This window comes from Equus quagga, chromosome 7 (genome assembly GCF_021613505.1).
Source record: "Equus quagga isolate Etosha38 chromosome 7, UCLA_HA_Equagga_1.0, whole genome shotgun sequence".
In the NCBI taxonomy this organism is placed as follows: Eukaryota; Metazoa; Chordata; class Mammalia; order Perissodactyla; family Equidae; genus Equus; species Equus quagga.
In genome coordinates this window covers 50,606,912-50,622,348 of record NC_060273.1, presented here as the reverse complement: position 1 = coordinate 50,622,348, position 15,437 = coordinate 50,606,912, and the positions used below count along the sequence as shown (strand labels likewise).

The 15,437-nt window shown below is 35.4% G+C and overlaps 1 protein-coding gene across 2 annotated transcripts in view; it reads left to right on the top strand.

Annotated features, from left to right (window-relative positions):
• CREBRF (CREB3 regulatory factor) overlaps positions 1–12,566 on the top strand; it is a 64,047-nt gene extending 51,481 nt beyond the window's left edge. For both annotated transcript variants that reach the window (XM_046666765.1, XM_046666764.1), the window contains exon 9: positions 6,927–12,566. In XM_046666765.1, the coding sequence (XP_046522721.1) occupies positions 6,927–7,042 (116 nt within the window). In that variant the 3' untranslated portion in view covers positions 7,043–12,566. The remainder of the gene's footprint in view (positions 1–6,926) is intronic.
• The last annotated feature ends 2,871 nt before the right edge of the window (positions 12,567–15,437 follow it).

Sequence of the window (15,437 nt, the reverse complement as noted above, 5' to 3'; positions counted from 1 at the left end):
CTGGGCCGCCAAAGCAGAGTGCACAAACTTAACCACTCGGCAAATGGGGAAGACCCCTAGAGCTTACTTTTCAATCATTGATTAGTTATTTACCTGAATTTTAGAGTAACAAGCGCTATAATTTGTTTTATTTTTTTTACTTGTAAATATCTTGGAATTTTTTTACATTTCTGTTGACAATTTTTCTGACTTCTAGTTACTATAAATTCATTCATTTCAGAAAATTTTTTCAGTGCATACTGTGTACCAGGTATTGGGGGATACAGGAATGAATAACAGAGACTTGATCACTATCCTTATGAAGCTTATAGTCTAAAAATGGAAGACAAAGAATAAACAGAAAAACAAAAGTAATAAATTGTGATAAATGCTTTGAAGAAATAAAGATACCTAGATGGAGTGGAGTGAGCAAGAATTGTTTATTTCTCTTTATACTTCTCATAGTTACCCAAATGATTGCATTTTCTTTAATTAAAAATAAATGCACATTGAATGCTTCCATGCGTTTAGTAAGTTTCTCATTGTCTTTGAAATTACTTACTAGTTTCTCTTATCAGCATTGTGTTAATACTGAATGTAAAATATACTAATGTTTTTGATGACAATTTGCAATCTTTGGTAACTTGAGCAGTGCATATAGATTTTGACCCAACAATTTCATGAAATTTGACAATTTCATGTTTCAAGGCCAAAGGAGAAGATATTAGAGAGATCAAGAGCCAGGAAAAAAGGATTCCTTAGGTGTATTAGGAAGGGCTAACCAGCTAAAATTTATTGAGTACTTACTGTGATCCAGGACCTATCTGTTAAGGGTGTTTAGTCATTTACTTCCATAATTCTGTGAAGGAGGTATTATTATCTTGGTTTTACAAATGAGTAATTGGAAGCCCAGCAAGGTATTAAGTATCTTGCTGCTAGTCATACAACCAATAAGTGGCAGAACTAGGAGCAGAACTAAGTTCTCCTAGTTCCAGTGTTTACTCTGTACCCACATATTGTCACTTAGCCCTATCATCTGACGTTTATCTCTGTATAGTTTCTGAACTGTATAGTTGACAAGTGGCCCACTAATTGCCTCATCCAATAGGCTTACTTGAGAATTTATTTTTCTTGACATTCTATGTAGCATTTGATACTTTTGAGCATTTATCTTCGTTCTTGAAGCATTTTCTTTATTTTGAGGCATTTTAGGTTCTACATGTTTACCATGGAGGTTTACCAAAAATGCTAGTGGTTTCTCTGTGGCTCTAGCAATACCCACTGGTCATGTCCAGAAATTATGTTTTCAAAAAACAAACTTCGTTTAGTGCAGTGGTTAAAATCAGAGCATTTGAAATCACTTCTAGATCAAGCCCTGCCACTCGCTGTGTGAGAACCCCAGGAGAGTGAGTTCACGTCCCTCAACCTAATTTTATTCATCTATAAAACGTGGACAGTTGTGTGAATTAAATGGGAACAGTGTATATAAAGCACTCGGCGCACTGCTGAACATATAAATTCTCAATACTCAGTAAGCATTAGCTGTTGATGTTATATTACATCTTAAATATTTGGATTTTTTTTCTTAATTTTATTTCCACATTGTTCCTGAACTACGTCATTCATATTTTAGCAAATTGAAGATTTTTTTTCATGACAAAGCCAATTAAAATTAGTTAAATGCCTAAATTGCACACTTACAACATAATATTAACCTGAAGATTATTTGTAATATAGCTTGCTAAGAAAATAGATATAATTTCCTATTTAAGTGTTCCAAATGGTAGAACATTTCAGTGATTATTGCTTTATCAGTAGTTAATAATCAATTCCTTTCGCTAAGCTTTGGAAAATGATTCAAAAATAGTAATTGGGTAAGTTGATAGAATAGTAAAATGAATTGAATATGCAATTATTATATTTGCAGAATTACTTTATTCAAAAGTAGAGTTGCAAATTCATATAAAAATAAAGTACATATGAAATGAAACAAAATTAAGAACAGTGTATTTGTACAAAAAATTTATCAGCACTATAAAAGGTTGAAAGTTTATCTTGAACAAAACTGTATTTAAATTAAAAACAATCTTAGCTGAAGAGTAGATCCTCAATATTAGTATTTTCCTAAACAACCGATTATTTCCTACCTCTATGTAGATTAATTCAATACCCAAACATTAATCAAAACAGGGAATAACAATGGTGAATTTGCTTGGCTTTTTCTTCAAATGGATTGATGTTATTTCTAATGTCTTCTTTCAGTGCATTTCTCTCTTTTCTTTCTTGTTCCTTAAAATCATTTGCAGTCATCCTTTGTTAGGTAGAGGGAAGAATTTAATATTACAAGTAAAAATTCTTTCTACCTTTTTGTTTTTTAATTTAAAGGCTTTGTATGTTGCTAAACTTGTCTATTTCCTTTACAACTGAAAGTCAGTTTTATCAGATAGAGAATCCTGGGCTCACATTTTCTTTCCTTGAGTATTTTAAATATGTTTCTCCATTTTTCTCCTGACATAAAGTATTGCTATTGAAAAGCTAATGATTGCCTAATTTTCTTTCCATATAAGTCATTTATTATTTTTGCCTAGATGTCAACAGGATTTTTTCTTTTTCTTTCAATCCCAATAATTTTAGTAGACTGTGTCTTGGAGTTGGTCATTTTAGGTCGATATTCTCATGTATGCATTGTGCTCTTTCAATACACGGTTTCACATCTTTTTAGTATTTGACCCCTTCCCTTTCTTTGGTTCTCTTCTTCAAGGACTCATTATTTGTGGGTTGGATCTTCTTTGCCTATCTTCAGTATTTTCTGAAGGATATTCTCTTTTTCTCAAATCTTTTTTTATCTCTTAGTTTCTATATGCAGTTTCAAATCTTTTTAGTATTTGACCCCTTCTCTTTCTTTGGTTCTCTTCTTCAGGGACTCATTATTTGTGGGTTGAATCTTCTTTACCTATCTTCAGTATTTTCTGAAGGATATTCACCTTTTCTCAAATCTTTTTTTCTCTCTTAGTTTCTTTTATTTTAAAATTCCTTCTTTTCACCTCCATTTCTCCTAAAAACATTATCTGGTGTGTTTATTTGCTGCTCTTATATTCTTTTTAGTTTTGTCTTAATTTCAGGAATTAATTAATTCTGTTTCTTTTTTGAGTTCTATCACCTTGTTTCTGAGTTTTTGTATTTCTGATTTATGTTGTTCTTTGATGTCTTTTAGCATTTTCTTTAATCTCTTTTAGTTCATTTGAAATATTTAGTTCGTTTTGAAATAACAGTGGGTTATGACCATTTGGGATAATAATAGTGGGATCTGACCATTTTTTGGTTCTATCTTTCAGGCACACTTTGATTGTTTGTAGGAATCTTCTTTTTTGCCTTTTTTTCTTACAATAACTTTTTATGGGATTTTGATCTTGATTCTTTTCTGTTGGTCATCTGTATGTGAAATTAGTTTTTCAAAAGAAAGTTTGGTTCCGAGTAGCTTTCCTAACTTCAAACTTCAGAGTCCCCTGTTTTCAATTAATATAAAAAAATATTTTGTATTCGTTTATGAGATAGTCATTCAGTCCAGTCACAAGAGGGGACACACGAGAGGAGCGGGAAAAGAAAGTTTATCCCAGAGAGACAAAGTCACTGCATGCCACTGCATGCCACAAGGAGGACACCTGGAGGGCATGCTAAGGGAGCGGTTCAATCAAGCAGGTAGGAAGGAGACAGAGAAACAAATGAACCGAGGGCAAGTGTTTTTGTTGGAGGTCAAGGTGAAGTGCAAACGGTGTGAGGGCATTTCTTTGGTGCATTTGAATGTCACTGGGCCACAGTCAGGTGAGAGCAAGAAGTGGAAAGTGTGGCGGGGGACAGCCTTATCACACTAGGGCACATGGCAGCTTGCTTTCTGAGATTTCTTGTCCTGCACCCTTCCACGGTTTTATCTGGACCGTCTCTTTCTTTCCTGTCTATTGTGCCTGTCTTGCTAATTTTGATTCTTATTCATCCTGGCTCCTGTCCTGCAAGGGAGTCCTGGCTGGTCAGTCTTCTGAGTTCACAGAGGCTAGACTGCTCCAGCCTCTTCACATCTTACTGTGGGCTCCTTGTGTTCACTATTCAGTTGGGCAAAATCTCTCTCAGCTTCAGCTCTTCCTTCTCATGTTGGCCTCCTGTGCCTTCCAGTGAGGAACCTGTTGGCTATTTTAGACTTCACTTGTTTTCAGGTCTATTATTTCCTTTTGACTCATCCCATACAAGTGTTGATAATGTTAATACTATGCAGGTCTTATAGCTTTGGGTAATTTTTTCCCACTGTCTTGAATTTTGAGGTTCATGGAGATACCTTGTCACTTGTTAATGTTTTCCATGGGCTTATGGTTTTACTATTTAATTGCTGGTTTTATATGGGGAATTGAGATTAAAAATCTATGCTGCCATGGAACTGTCTTCCCAGAATTCCCCTCTGGAGCAGTTTAAATATGTTAGAGTTTCTTTTTCTTAAAGGTTTGGGGGAATACTCTTTGAAATTATCTGGCCCGCTGTGTTTTCTGTGATTAACTCTTTGAAAACGTTCTCTCTGTCCTCTATGATAATTTGCCTGTCAGATTACAAGCTCTTCTGGAATCAGTTTTGATAATTTATATATTCCTAGAAAATTATCCACTTAAATTTATTAAATTTATTAAAATTATTTTTGTTTTTACATTTCTTCTGTGTTAGTGGCTAGTGCTCCATTTTTATTTATTTTCTATCTATTGTATTCTCCTTTATTTCCTGAATCAGTTAGTTATAGGCTAGTCTACCTTTTCCCCCAAAGAACCAACTCTTGAGTTTATCAATTCTTCTAATTTCTTCAGTTAGATGCTTAAGTCATTTCTTTTTATTCTTTCTTGTTCATTGACATACTTGAAAGCCTTTGAGATTTCTTTAAGCACTGCTTTAGCTATAACTCATAAGTTTTAATGTCATATTTTAATTGTTTTCTGAATACTTTGAAGTTTTAGGTTTGATTCACTCTTTGACCCAAGAATTGTTTGAGAGAGATTTAAAAATTTTCTAGAAGGTAGGGATTGCTATTTTCTAGTTTTATTAACTTCTATTTTTTGTGAATTATTGAGCTTTTTTTCACTACCTAATATATGATTACAATTTTAAATGTTTTGTGGGCATTTGAAAAGAAGGTATATTTTCTGTTTTATATTGACTCCATTATATATCAATTAGATAATCTTAATTATGTCTTCTTTTCCTTTTTATTTTTGTAGGTGGTATCCATTTACTCTGTGTAGAACTGAGAAAACCTCACACTAATGTGTTTCAGTTTCTTCTCGTATTTTCTGGGTTTCTGCCTTTAAATGCTGGGCTGTTGGAATAGGACCATTACTGGGCTCTTCCTGTGCGTTACAGCCCTCATCATCCTGAGGCACACTTCTGTTACGGCTGCTTTTACGAACACGCTTCATTACGGCTTTTTCCCTGAATTCAGTCTTGTCTGGTATTACAATCGTGAACGAAGCTTTCTTACTATTTTATGATTGCTTGCTACCCCTTTGCTCACCCTTTTATTTTTCATGTTTCTGAATCACTTTCTATTGGATACATCTCTTTAAAAAACATTTTTAATTAAAATTTAATTTAATTTTGATTTGCATATCATAAAATTCACTCTTAGATTTTTATATGTAACATATAGTTGGGTTTTCTTTGTTAGTCTGAGAGTTTTTCTTTCATAGATGAGTTTAGCTCATTTTTATTTATTGAGAGATGTTTGATTTTAGTTCTGTCATCAAAAGATCTGTTAGGGTTAGTTCATATGGCTTTTTTGCCTTTTTATATTGACATTGATATAACAGCTATATGGAGTCCATATTTAAATTTCCCTGGTTATCTCAGTTATGTTCTTTATAGACTTTTTGTTTGTTTTTGATCAATAAAGGATCATGTATTGCATTTAGTTATGTCTTTTTGTCTCCTTTAATCCAGATCAGTCTCTCAGCCTTTTTTTTTCCATGGAAAATCCAGGCAGTTGATCTTGTAAAATATCCCACCATCTGAATTTGTCTGTTTCCTCATTGGATGCAGTTAAATTTCCTTGGCAAGAATACATCATAGGCAGTGTATCCTTCTCATTCTATCAGTCAAGAGGCACATATATCAGTTTGTCCTATTATGGGGTATGCTAAATTTGATCACATTTTTAAGGTAGTGTCAATTCTCTATTTTTTACGGTATCTTTTGTCTTCTTCCTATGAGCAATGGCTATTTTTCTGCTTCCATCACTTTTTAATTATTTGTTATTTTTCTTATTCCTTTAAAAATATACCTGTTACTTAATTTATTGATTTTAAGTGTCTTTTGATCTCAGCTAGAAAATGAGGAAGACAAAAAAAATCAACGTATTTCCTCTGTCTCCCACCTTTTCTCCCTCTTCTCTTTCAATTTTGCTTATTCATTCACTTTTCTTTAAAATGAAGAAAAAGGAACATAAATTTTATACAGTAATTATAAAAGTGACTGAAAATATTCTTCAGAGCTATATTGTCAGTCACGTGGTGAAGCCCACACATGCGATGTAGTGAGGTTGGAGCAGTTGGAAGAGACTGGCCGAGAGAACGGGGAAACCTGTCGCGTGGGCGTAGGGGACAGTGCATGTCCGCACGCACGGGCTTTGGGTTCGGACTATTAATTGGACCATTATTACTTGTCCTTTCCCCCTCTTTAAAATGTTAATTAACCCTTCTTCATGATTATTCTTGGTTTGACCCTTCTAATCTTAAAATCATAGGCTCTAATGTGGTGGATGGAACTATTTTCTGGGCTGCAGTCGCAAGCAGCAGAGCACTCATCTGGGAGCAGTATCAAGCTGAGGGCCACCCCTGGCCCCCAGACTTTCTTATTCCTCATTTTCCATCCATGCCCGCTCCATTTCTGTGTCTAAGTGTGCCTTTTATTCTTTTCCTCAGGTCTCCCAGTTGCTGGACAAACCTCAGAATTTGTTAACCAAGTGTTAGAGAAGACTGCAGAAGGCAATCCCACTGGAGGCCTTGTAGGACTAAGGATACCAACATCAAAAGTGTAATCAGTTTCATTGGACCACTGGTCAGAAACGTCTGTGTTTGTCATGTTATTCATTGTAAATTTTCATTCTGTTTTGCATGTCAGTTTAGCATTATGTAAACATTTACAATTAGGTTACATTGTTTTAAGAACTAAGTAGCATAAGTGAAGCATGATCCAAAATACTTGATTATTGCATTTTCAGAGCATAAATCACGGTTAAAACTGCTGCTGGCATCAGAATTGAAACTTAAAAATTTAAGTAAATGTTTAGATACAGATTGCAAAAATCTGTTACAGCAAAACATTTTGGAGGAGTGAATATATTAGTAAATGCCAAATATTGTGGCAGGTTTATGCTCTGAACCACATAAAAAAATTGAGGAAGCATTTTTTTAAACAGTCAGTTTAGATTGTTTTTAGAATTATTGCTTTTTGTTCTAATTTTCCACAACCATTAATCTCACTTGTACATGGCACAACCCAGCACTCATGCCCATGTGCCATATTAGATGTTCATTTTCCGAGCTCAATATGGTATATATAAATATATATATAAATATATATATAATGTCTGTGCAAGTAAGAAAAAAAAGCATATTCTTTGTGCCTTGTATTTTGGGGAAACTATAAAACTGGTAATATTTTGTATGATGAAAACCCTAATGAGGAAAAACAAGATATATAGATGGAAAAATTATGGGGTTTAAATGTTTTTTTGTTCCAACTCTTTTTCAAGTTTTTTGAATGTATATAGGACTATGTTGAAATGTAGATATATGCCACAGAGTCTGTGTATTGTATAAAAAACAAAACAAAAACACAAAAAAAAGATGGCTCTAGAAAACTCATATTTCGGTACTTGACCGGAAGAAGACAAATACTTGCACATTATTGCGATTGTTTTATTTTTTGTACCAAAGACAAATGCAACTGATATGGCGAACTGCCAGTCTAAGTAAAGTTTTGCACAGCTTACATGATACTGTATGAATGTATGAAAAAAAGGAGAAAAAAAAAGAAAAATGAAAAGGTCAGGGTTAGGGATCTTACTGAACTGTGAATTTTATTTCTGTTTGGGTCCAATTATCTACAGAAGGAGCATCCACACATACAAATATTATTTTGCTGTTCCTCTAGTTCGCTTCCATAGTAGATAAGTTGGTGGCCATTTAGGTGTCTGTAAGTCTTTTTATTTCTGCACTTATTGTAGGAAATTTTAATATATTTCATTTTAGTAAGCTATTGGTAAAATAGTTTTTGACCTTGAAAATTAAAAAGTTTATTTAGCTTATTGTAGTATACTTCCACCAAACAACCAAAATACAGATTATTTTTATTGTATTATGTATATATATATATGTAAAGAAAGAAAAAAGCTAAAAATATCTAATTCTTTAGTTGCCACTTTTCCAATTGATGTATTATTGTGCATGTAATATTTTCAAAGATCAACACAAGCTTAAAACAAAAACAAAAAAATTTATAGATTTTTATATTTTTGTACAGGTATTTTCAAACTAGCTTCTTCAAACTTACATGTGACTTCTTCTATAGTTTCTAGAACTGAGAAATATTAACACGTTTAGTTTTTAGGTGCTCTTTTTTGCTCACATAAAACAGCTTCACTAGTCAGTGTTTCAACTATGTTAAAGCTTTACCTCTTGATGAGAAATTTCTTGTGTCAAGGCAGCATTATAAACCTTCCCCACATATCTTTCCATCCTGTCTCTCTTACTGTTTTATTCTCAGATCTTGTGTTTTGAACTTGGAAAACTGGTGGCTTAAAAACTATACTTAAAAAAAAGAATCTTATCTAGCCAGAAAAAAAATACCAAAAATTTCAGACCTAGCTGCTGGGAAAGTATCTATTTCTCCAAACAATTTCTCCTTTACCCCTTGGAGAATTTATTCTTTAATTCTATTTTGTTTATATAGTGTGTTTCCTTTTCTTTTACTTTCTCCTTATCCCCCCTCTTTGTAAGCGATAGCACCTGAAGCTATAGCTTATAAAGGGTTGATTCTAAAACACATAGTAACAACTGAACAATGCGCTTACATGCTTCTTTGACATCATGAAAAAGAAACTCTGAGAAAGATTGTCTTAACACCTTAGCTGAACTGTGATGCATGAGATTTTCCTGAGCATCTGATGGAAACGTACCTGGTTAGTGCATTCACGCTAAACAGATGATAAGCTCAGATCTAATGGTTTCAGAGACTGTAAGTTCATTGTTTAAAGCTTTTCCTTTTTAGGCAGGAGAAGGCAAGGCACAGGTTCGTAACTTGGGAGTACATGAAGTTCTGACAGCGCATGTCTGGTAAATGGAAATGTGTTCCAAAACATGGCAGGTTTGCAATCAGGTGAAAATCACTTCATGATAGAGATTCAGCTGATGAGGTTTATAAAATTGCCCCTTTCTAGCTGCTCTGTTAGGAATTCTGGTTTTTGATACTTTTTTCTTGTCTGCAAACCAGAATTTGATTTTTTGGTCTTGCATTTCAAAAAAAGACTTTGAATCTGTTTAGTAGATTCCATATCCTTGCATTTCAGTGTTTTATATGTACTACTTAAGTTAAATAGTTAAAAGCTTTTAAATAGTTGAGCTTTTTAATGTTGACACTTTATTTTGTACCTATTTATATATGTATGTATATCTTAGAAAAGCACTTTGTTAAAAAAATTGCATTTTATATGATTCCTGCCATTTGCTGCTAAATCTGGGCTGGTCAGAATGCTGCAGCGACACTTGATCTAAACAAAACCTGGCGGTAAAATGTAGAGTGAAGGGTAAATCCTCTTGCTGTTTTAACTTTATCGTAAAGATGACATAGGCAAGCTGTGCAGCTTTACATTTTAACCAGGGGACTCTGTGGCATTTAAAACCGTCTAGAAATGGTTGTACTTTAATGCCAGTAATAATCTGCTTCCTCTATTGTCATTAAAATATATACGTTTAGTGTATCACACAACAAATCTTATAAGGGTAACATAAAAACCCCAACAATTGTACATGTTCTGTTCTTGAAAATTGTGGCATGTATTTTTGGGTGAAGATCATTAGAGAAGAGCTCTCTAAAGGTTTTCTGTGTTCATACATGGTATACAGATAGCTCATAATGAAGTCCAGAATCTTACTTTAAGTGAAGGCATTGTGAATTCACCTCAAATAAACCCATTGTTCCAAAAGCAATTATAAACTTTGACTCTAGTACTACTATGATTTTAAAGAAACAACAAAAAACGTTCTTCCTCATTTCAGATACACTGGATTCTTTATAGAGTTTGTCTCCATATGAAAGCATGCTGTCCAGTTGTGCTTGTTAAGATCTTGTCTGAGTTTGAATTGGGTGCCACACTTTTTCAGTCAATATGATTGCTTGTTCTACTGTACCATGTATGATTCTTGTCCTTTCCTAGATCCTTCATGACAGATTATGATGTGGCTTTATATTGTGCCTTACTTGTACATTTAAACAAAACGTCTTCATTCCCTTCCACTTCCTAAATCTTTCACTTTGACCTTGTTGGTAAGAGAATCAGAGCTATTATAAAAACATCATGAAGGATTTCAGATGGTATGGTTTCAAATTCCCTCTCTTTATAGTTATTTTATATTTGTGTGAAAGACCAGTTTTGAGTGGTCTTTGAATATGAGGGGGAAAGATTAGCGGTAATTTCACTACATCCCTTTTTCCTGACTTTCATGAATTTGTCATACATCTTCTCTCTGATGCTTGACTTTATTTGCTCCTTAGCAATAGTCTGCATTTAAAGAAAGGTGTGTTCAGTTCATCAGCTTGAAATTGACTATTTCATTTTTCCAGAATTTTTTAGGAGAAGAGTACCCGTTTTGTTTGTTTTATAAAACAGATGACAAGTCTCTTTAAAAGAAACAGAAGTACAGTACTTTTGAAATACAATGCTGTTAGTTTGGATTTCTTTTTTTATATATAATATTCATACAATTATCTGATGTTTGCCTTCATTAATAAAGCTGTTAGTTTATTCACCAAAATGTCAAGAATGGATGTGCTTTTCTTTATTCCATACATTTAAAAATATTTTAGCTGCTAAGATTTAGTTAACTTTCTAAGAAACGAATTCAAGTTGCCTTCAGCAGGAATTGAAAACTTTCGTTCCCTTTCTTTATATAGTCTTCCGAAAATTCTGTTCAAGTATTTTCTAGTTAATTATGTAACAGAATGTTAGCATCTCTCCAAATCTTGAAACTTGAATTTTGAGAGTGCATTGAATTATGCTTTCAGTGTTAAAGTAAAGGTTTCAATTATCCTTCTAGTGAAGTCTATTGTGGAATACCATTTCCCATGGAACTGAGGCCATTTCCACAACTTTGCACAGAATTGCAGTCTTGTTCTTCCCTGGATCATGACAAATAAGTCTCACACAGTGCCGTAATACTTGTGGATTCTTTTGTAATCTTTGTAATCTTAATAAGGGCATTATGAGAAGATGACTCCATGTTTTTTTAATATTTCAAACACATTGGGATGTAACAATGAATGTCAACTGTAGGAATGGTTGTTTCGTTTTAAGGAATAAGCATGTTGGGGAAAGATGACGAAAACGTACTACTGAAAGTTTTACACTTCCACAGGCAGGTGGGATTATGTGTTGAAGCATAATCCTCGTGCTTAGTAAACTGACTGAAATTGTAGAAATTACACCTAGGAACTGAATTATGCCAAATTGCCATTTTTGTTTAGAAAAGAGAGGTTTGGGGGTAGTAATGAGGGAATAGAACCTTAAAACTACTTCCAAATAGTATTTTAGAATTGAAGACTTGGTGGCTAATGAAGACATCACAGTTGGGTATTTCAGTGTGCCAAGTTTGGGTGAACTAGGTTTGCCTTTTCATAATAATGTAAACACAATGGTGTAGTTAATTAAATTCTGGGTGGATGGGAGCGGGACTGATTACTGTGTCTTGCTCTTCGCCCTTTGTTTTTTTCAGAACCAAATAACAGAATTGTGTATGTGTGTACTGTATCTGCCTTTCCACCACATTTTTATGACACTGTATTCCACTGCCTGCTTTTTTGACCTTTGTTCCCTCGGATTTGTCCTATAACTTAGCATCTGTGGTTAACAGTGATCCTAGGGCTGACCGCACATGACAAGTCACAAGAGAAGAGCGGAAGGGCAAGAATTCAAAGCATTTGTTCATACAATGTGGCAGCCTCTTTTGCATAGTCACGTAGGATCCTGTTTGTAATGCTATCATAAATATTCTGTAGTTTTGTTCCCCTCCCACCCCAACTGGAGCTATGAAACTTTTTATTGGATTCAGTCTTGTCTTTTGTCTAGAAAGAATTTTATCTTGTTGACGCATGAGCTGTTTAAAAATTATTCTATTAAATGTTGGTTAATAGTTGTGCAGTTTTTCTTTTCAGAAGAAAAGGCAATTCAAAGGTTGCCTTTGTTTTCTGTCACCTTCCAACTCCTCAGCACTTCTAGTCAGATACAGATTCATCAGTGTATGCAACATCCTTTGTAATTTAAAATAAAAAAAGATGAAAAGAAAAAGTTTGGAATCGTTTGCCTCATGTTTTTGCCCTTCCTTCCTCTGTTGCTTTCGTGTTGCTTACCAAGGTAACCATATGCTCCTCTTCCAGATAACCCACTGCAGAGAACTTCCACTCTAGAGACAGCAGTGAACTGTTGATTCCGCCGCCCGTCTCTTGGTGTAGTGTACACAGAACTACCCGTTATGACACTTTGGGCTGATTTTTGAATACTTTAGTGAAATTTAGCTATTTTGTAGAATTATTTGTCGATAGAAACATTTGCATCATTTATAGTTTAGTTTATACTTATTTCCCCTCTTTGATTCTTTGGGCAAGTAGTTTCTCTGAGAGAAATAAAATGTTTTTAGTGTCTCCTGACTTAAACATTTTTGTGCGTTCGTGTGTTTAATAATTCTAAGTCAGTCTCTGAACATAGAGTCGTAAGTCGGGACCTGAGTGAGCAGTGCTGTAGCAGAGTGTTCCTTCAGCCAGCAGACATTTGTTCAGCACATACTCCGTCTAGACTTGTGCTGGGTACTGGGCCATAAGAGATTAAGGAGACCTCCTGTTTGCTGAGGGAGGTGGCACGTGAACAGGATTGCAGAACAACACAAGAGCTGTTACATGTGCAAAGAGCTCTAGGTATGTTGTTGCTGAGGTGTTTGCAAGGACCCAGGTACCACATCCAGTGGGGTATGTTAGAGAAGAATTGACAGGCTTGTGTTCACGACTTCCTGGGACCTTGATGAAGCCCTTTTTGCTTCATGTGAGTGACCTGGGGCCATCAGGAAGCAAAGTGCACATGGCCTCTCTTGGGCTGGTTCTGCTTCAGGACCTGCCCTCTCAAGGCCATTCCTTACAGGCGCCTCTGTCATGGTCGGAATTTTAAGGAGCTGGACAAACCAGGTCAGTATAGTCCTTAGGAAACTAAACCTGTGGGTAGCCCCCTGTTATACCGGTCATTCAGTTGGCCCTCCTCACCGACAGCGATTTCAGAACCAGGAGAGCTCTTGAGCCCGAAAGAAAGATGATAGTTGGGAAATACTTTAATATCCCAGCTGAAAGGTTCAGGATAGGAAGAGGGTGTTGGAAAGTCTAGAAGGCTAGGGTGGCATTCATTAAGCCCCTGCTAAGTGGTCTCCCATCAGAGAACTCAGCCGCTGCTCTGAATGGCGTGGTGAGGTAGGCAGTCGTGTCTGCTTTACAGAAGAGTCGGACTAGACACACGTGAGGGGCCTCACCCCAGACCCAGCTTATAAGATAGAGAACTCTAATTCAAACTCCAGTCTGCTTGCTGCACGCACAGACAATTCAATTCATCTCTGAGGGGCCAGGCCAAGTCACAGCAAATTGGATGGATGTCAGTGTAGGAGGAAGACAATGGGCTTAGAATCTGAAAATCAGAAAGAACCAAAGCCAAAACCTAGCAGATGCAGTAACCAAAAGCTGGTCTCAGGATCAGTGGGAAAGATGATGGGAGCAAAATAGCATCGGCCGGAGTCAGTAATTGGGGGTGTGGGTCACCAAATTGCATATCTATCCCTCAAAGATGGCCTCTAGCTTAAGGGCTTAGAATTGGGGCTGTTAAAGGAGAGTGTGTTGGAATGTGGAGAAAAAAGGAGCCATCTTTAATTGCTGCCTAGAGAGGCAGCTGGGGACTGTTGATTGCACAGGAGTTTTCAGCAAGAAGCCTGATGGGAAGGGACCCAAGGTCATGTGGGCAGATCTGCTGCTTGCAGACTTTGGGCTTCCTCACTGTCCTAAATAGGGAGCTTCTATTTGAGGATCCAGAACAGTTGAGTGACCTGAAAAATGTCAAACTCAGTTTCTTTAAAAGGTTTTAATCTTAAAACATTGCCAAGAATGAACTTAGAAAATGCACAAGGTCTAGATAAAGAATACTTTAAAATACTAGGAAGGACACAGAAGATTTGAACAAATGGAAAGACAGACCAAGTTCTTGAACAGGAGCAGTCAGTAACATAAAGCTGTCACTCCTCCTAAGTTAAATAAAAAATTTAGTGCCATCTCAAAACATACCAAAAAACCCCAAAAAACTAAGGTTTACATGGGGAAAAAAATAATACCTGGAAGATGCTGGGGATTAAGAAATAAATGAGCTATTCAATCCTAACATATTAAAACACAAACTATAATAATTAAAACTCATTTTGGTGCATGAATGAAGAGACAGGCCAACAGAATCGGAAGTCTAGAAATAGATTCTAACCAAAGAATTCAGTATGGTAAAAATGACATCCAGAATCAGTGAGAGGAAGGTGAATTCTTCAGAAAATAGTGTTGGAACAATTGGGTAACCCTCTGAAAAAGGTAAAGTTGGCTCTATACCTCATACCATAAGCCAACATATATTTCAAAATGGGTAAAGATCGAAATGTTAAAAAAACTGTAAAAACAGTTTCCTAGATGGAAATGTGGGCAATTCCTTTAAACCCCTACAGTGGGAGGAAAGCCTTTCTAACTTGGATCTCAAATCCAGGAGTCATAAATGAAGATTGATAAATTTTATGTGAAACAAAACAAAAAATTTAAAATAAAACTTCTTTAAGGCCAAAGAACACCATAAGCCAAGACACAAGCCTATAGACAAGGAAAAAGCTCATCTCTAAGGGCTATTCCTCCTAATATCTAAAGAGCTCTTGGAAACTGATATGAAAAAGACCAAGAACCCAATAGAGAAATGAGCCGACAGAGTAAATACAAATAGCTCTCAACCTCATTCATGATAAGAGAAATGCAAACTCATAGATGGCATTTTTCACTTAATCAGACTGGCAAAAATCCCAGTGTTTAACACACCGTGGTGAGGGGGTGGGGAAGCAGCATTTATACCACATTGCTGGTGGGAGTGTAAACTGATAGAAGCT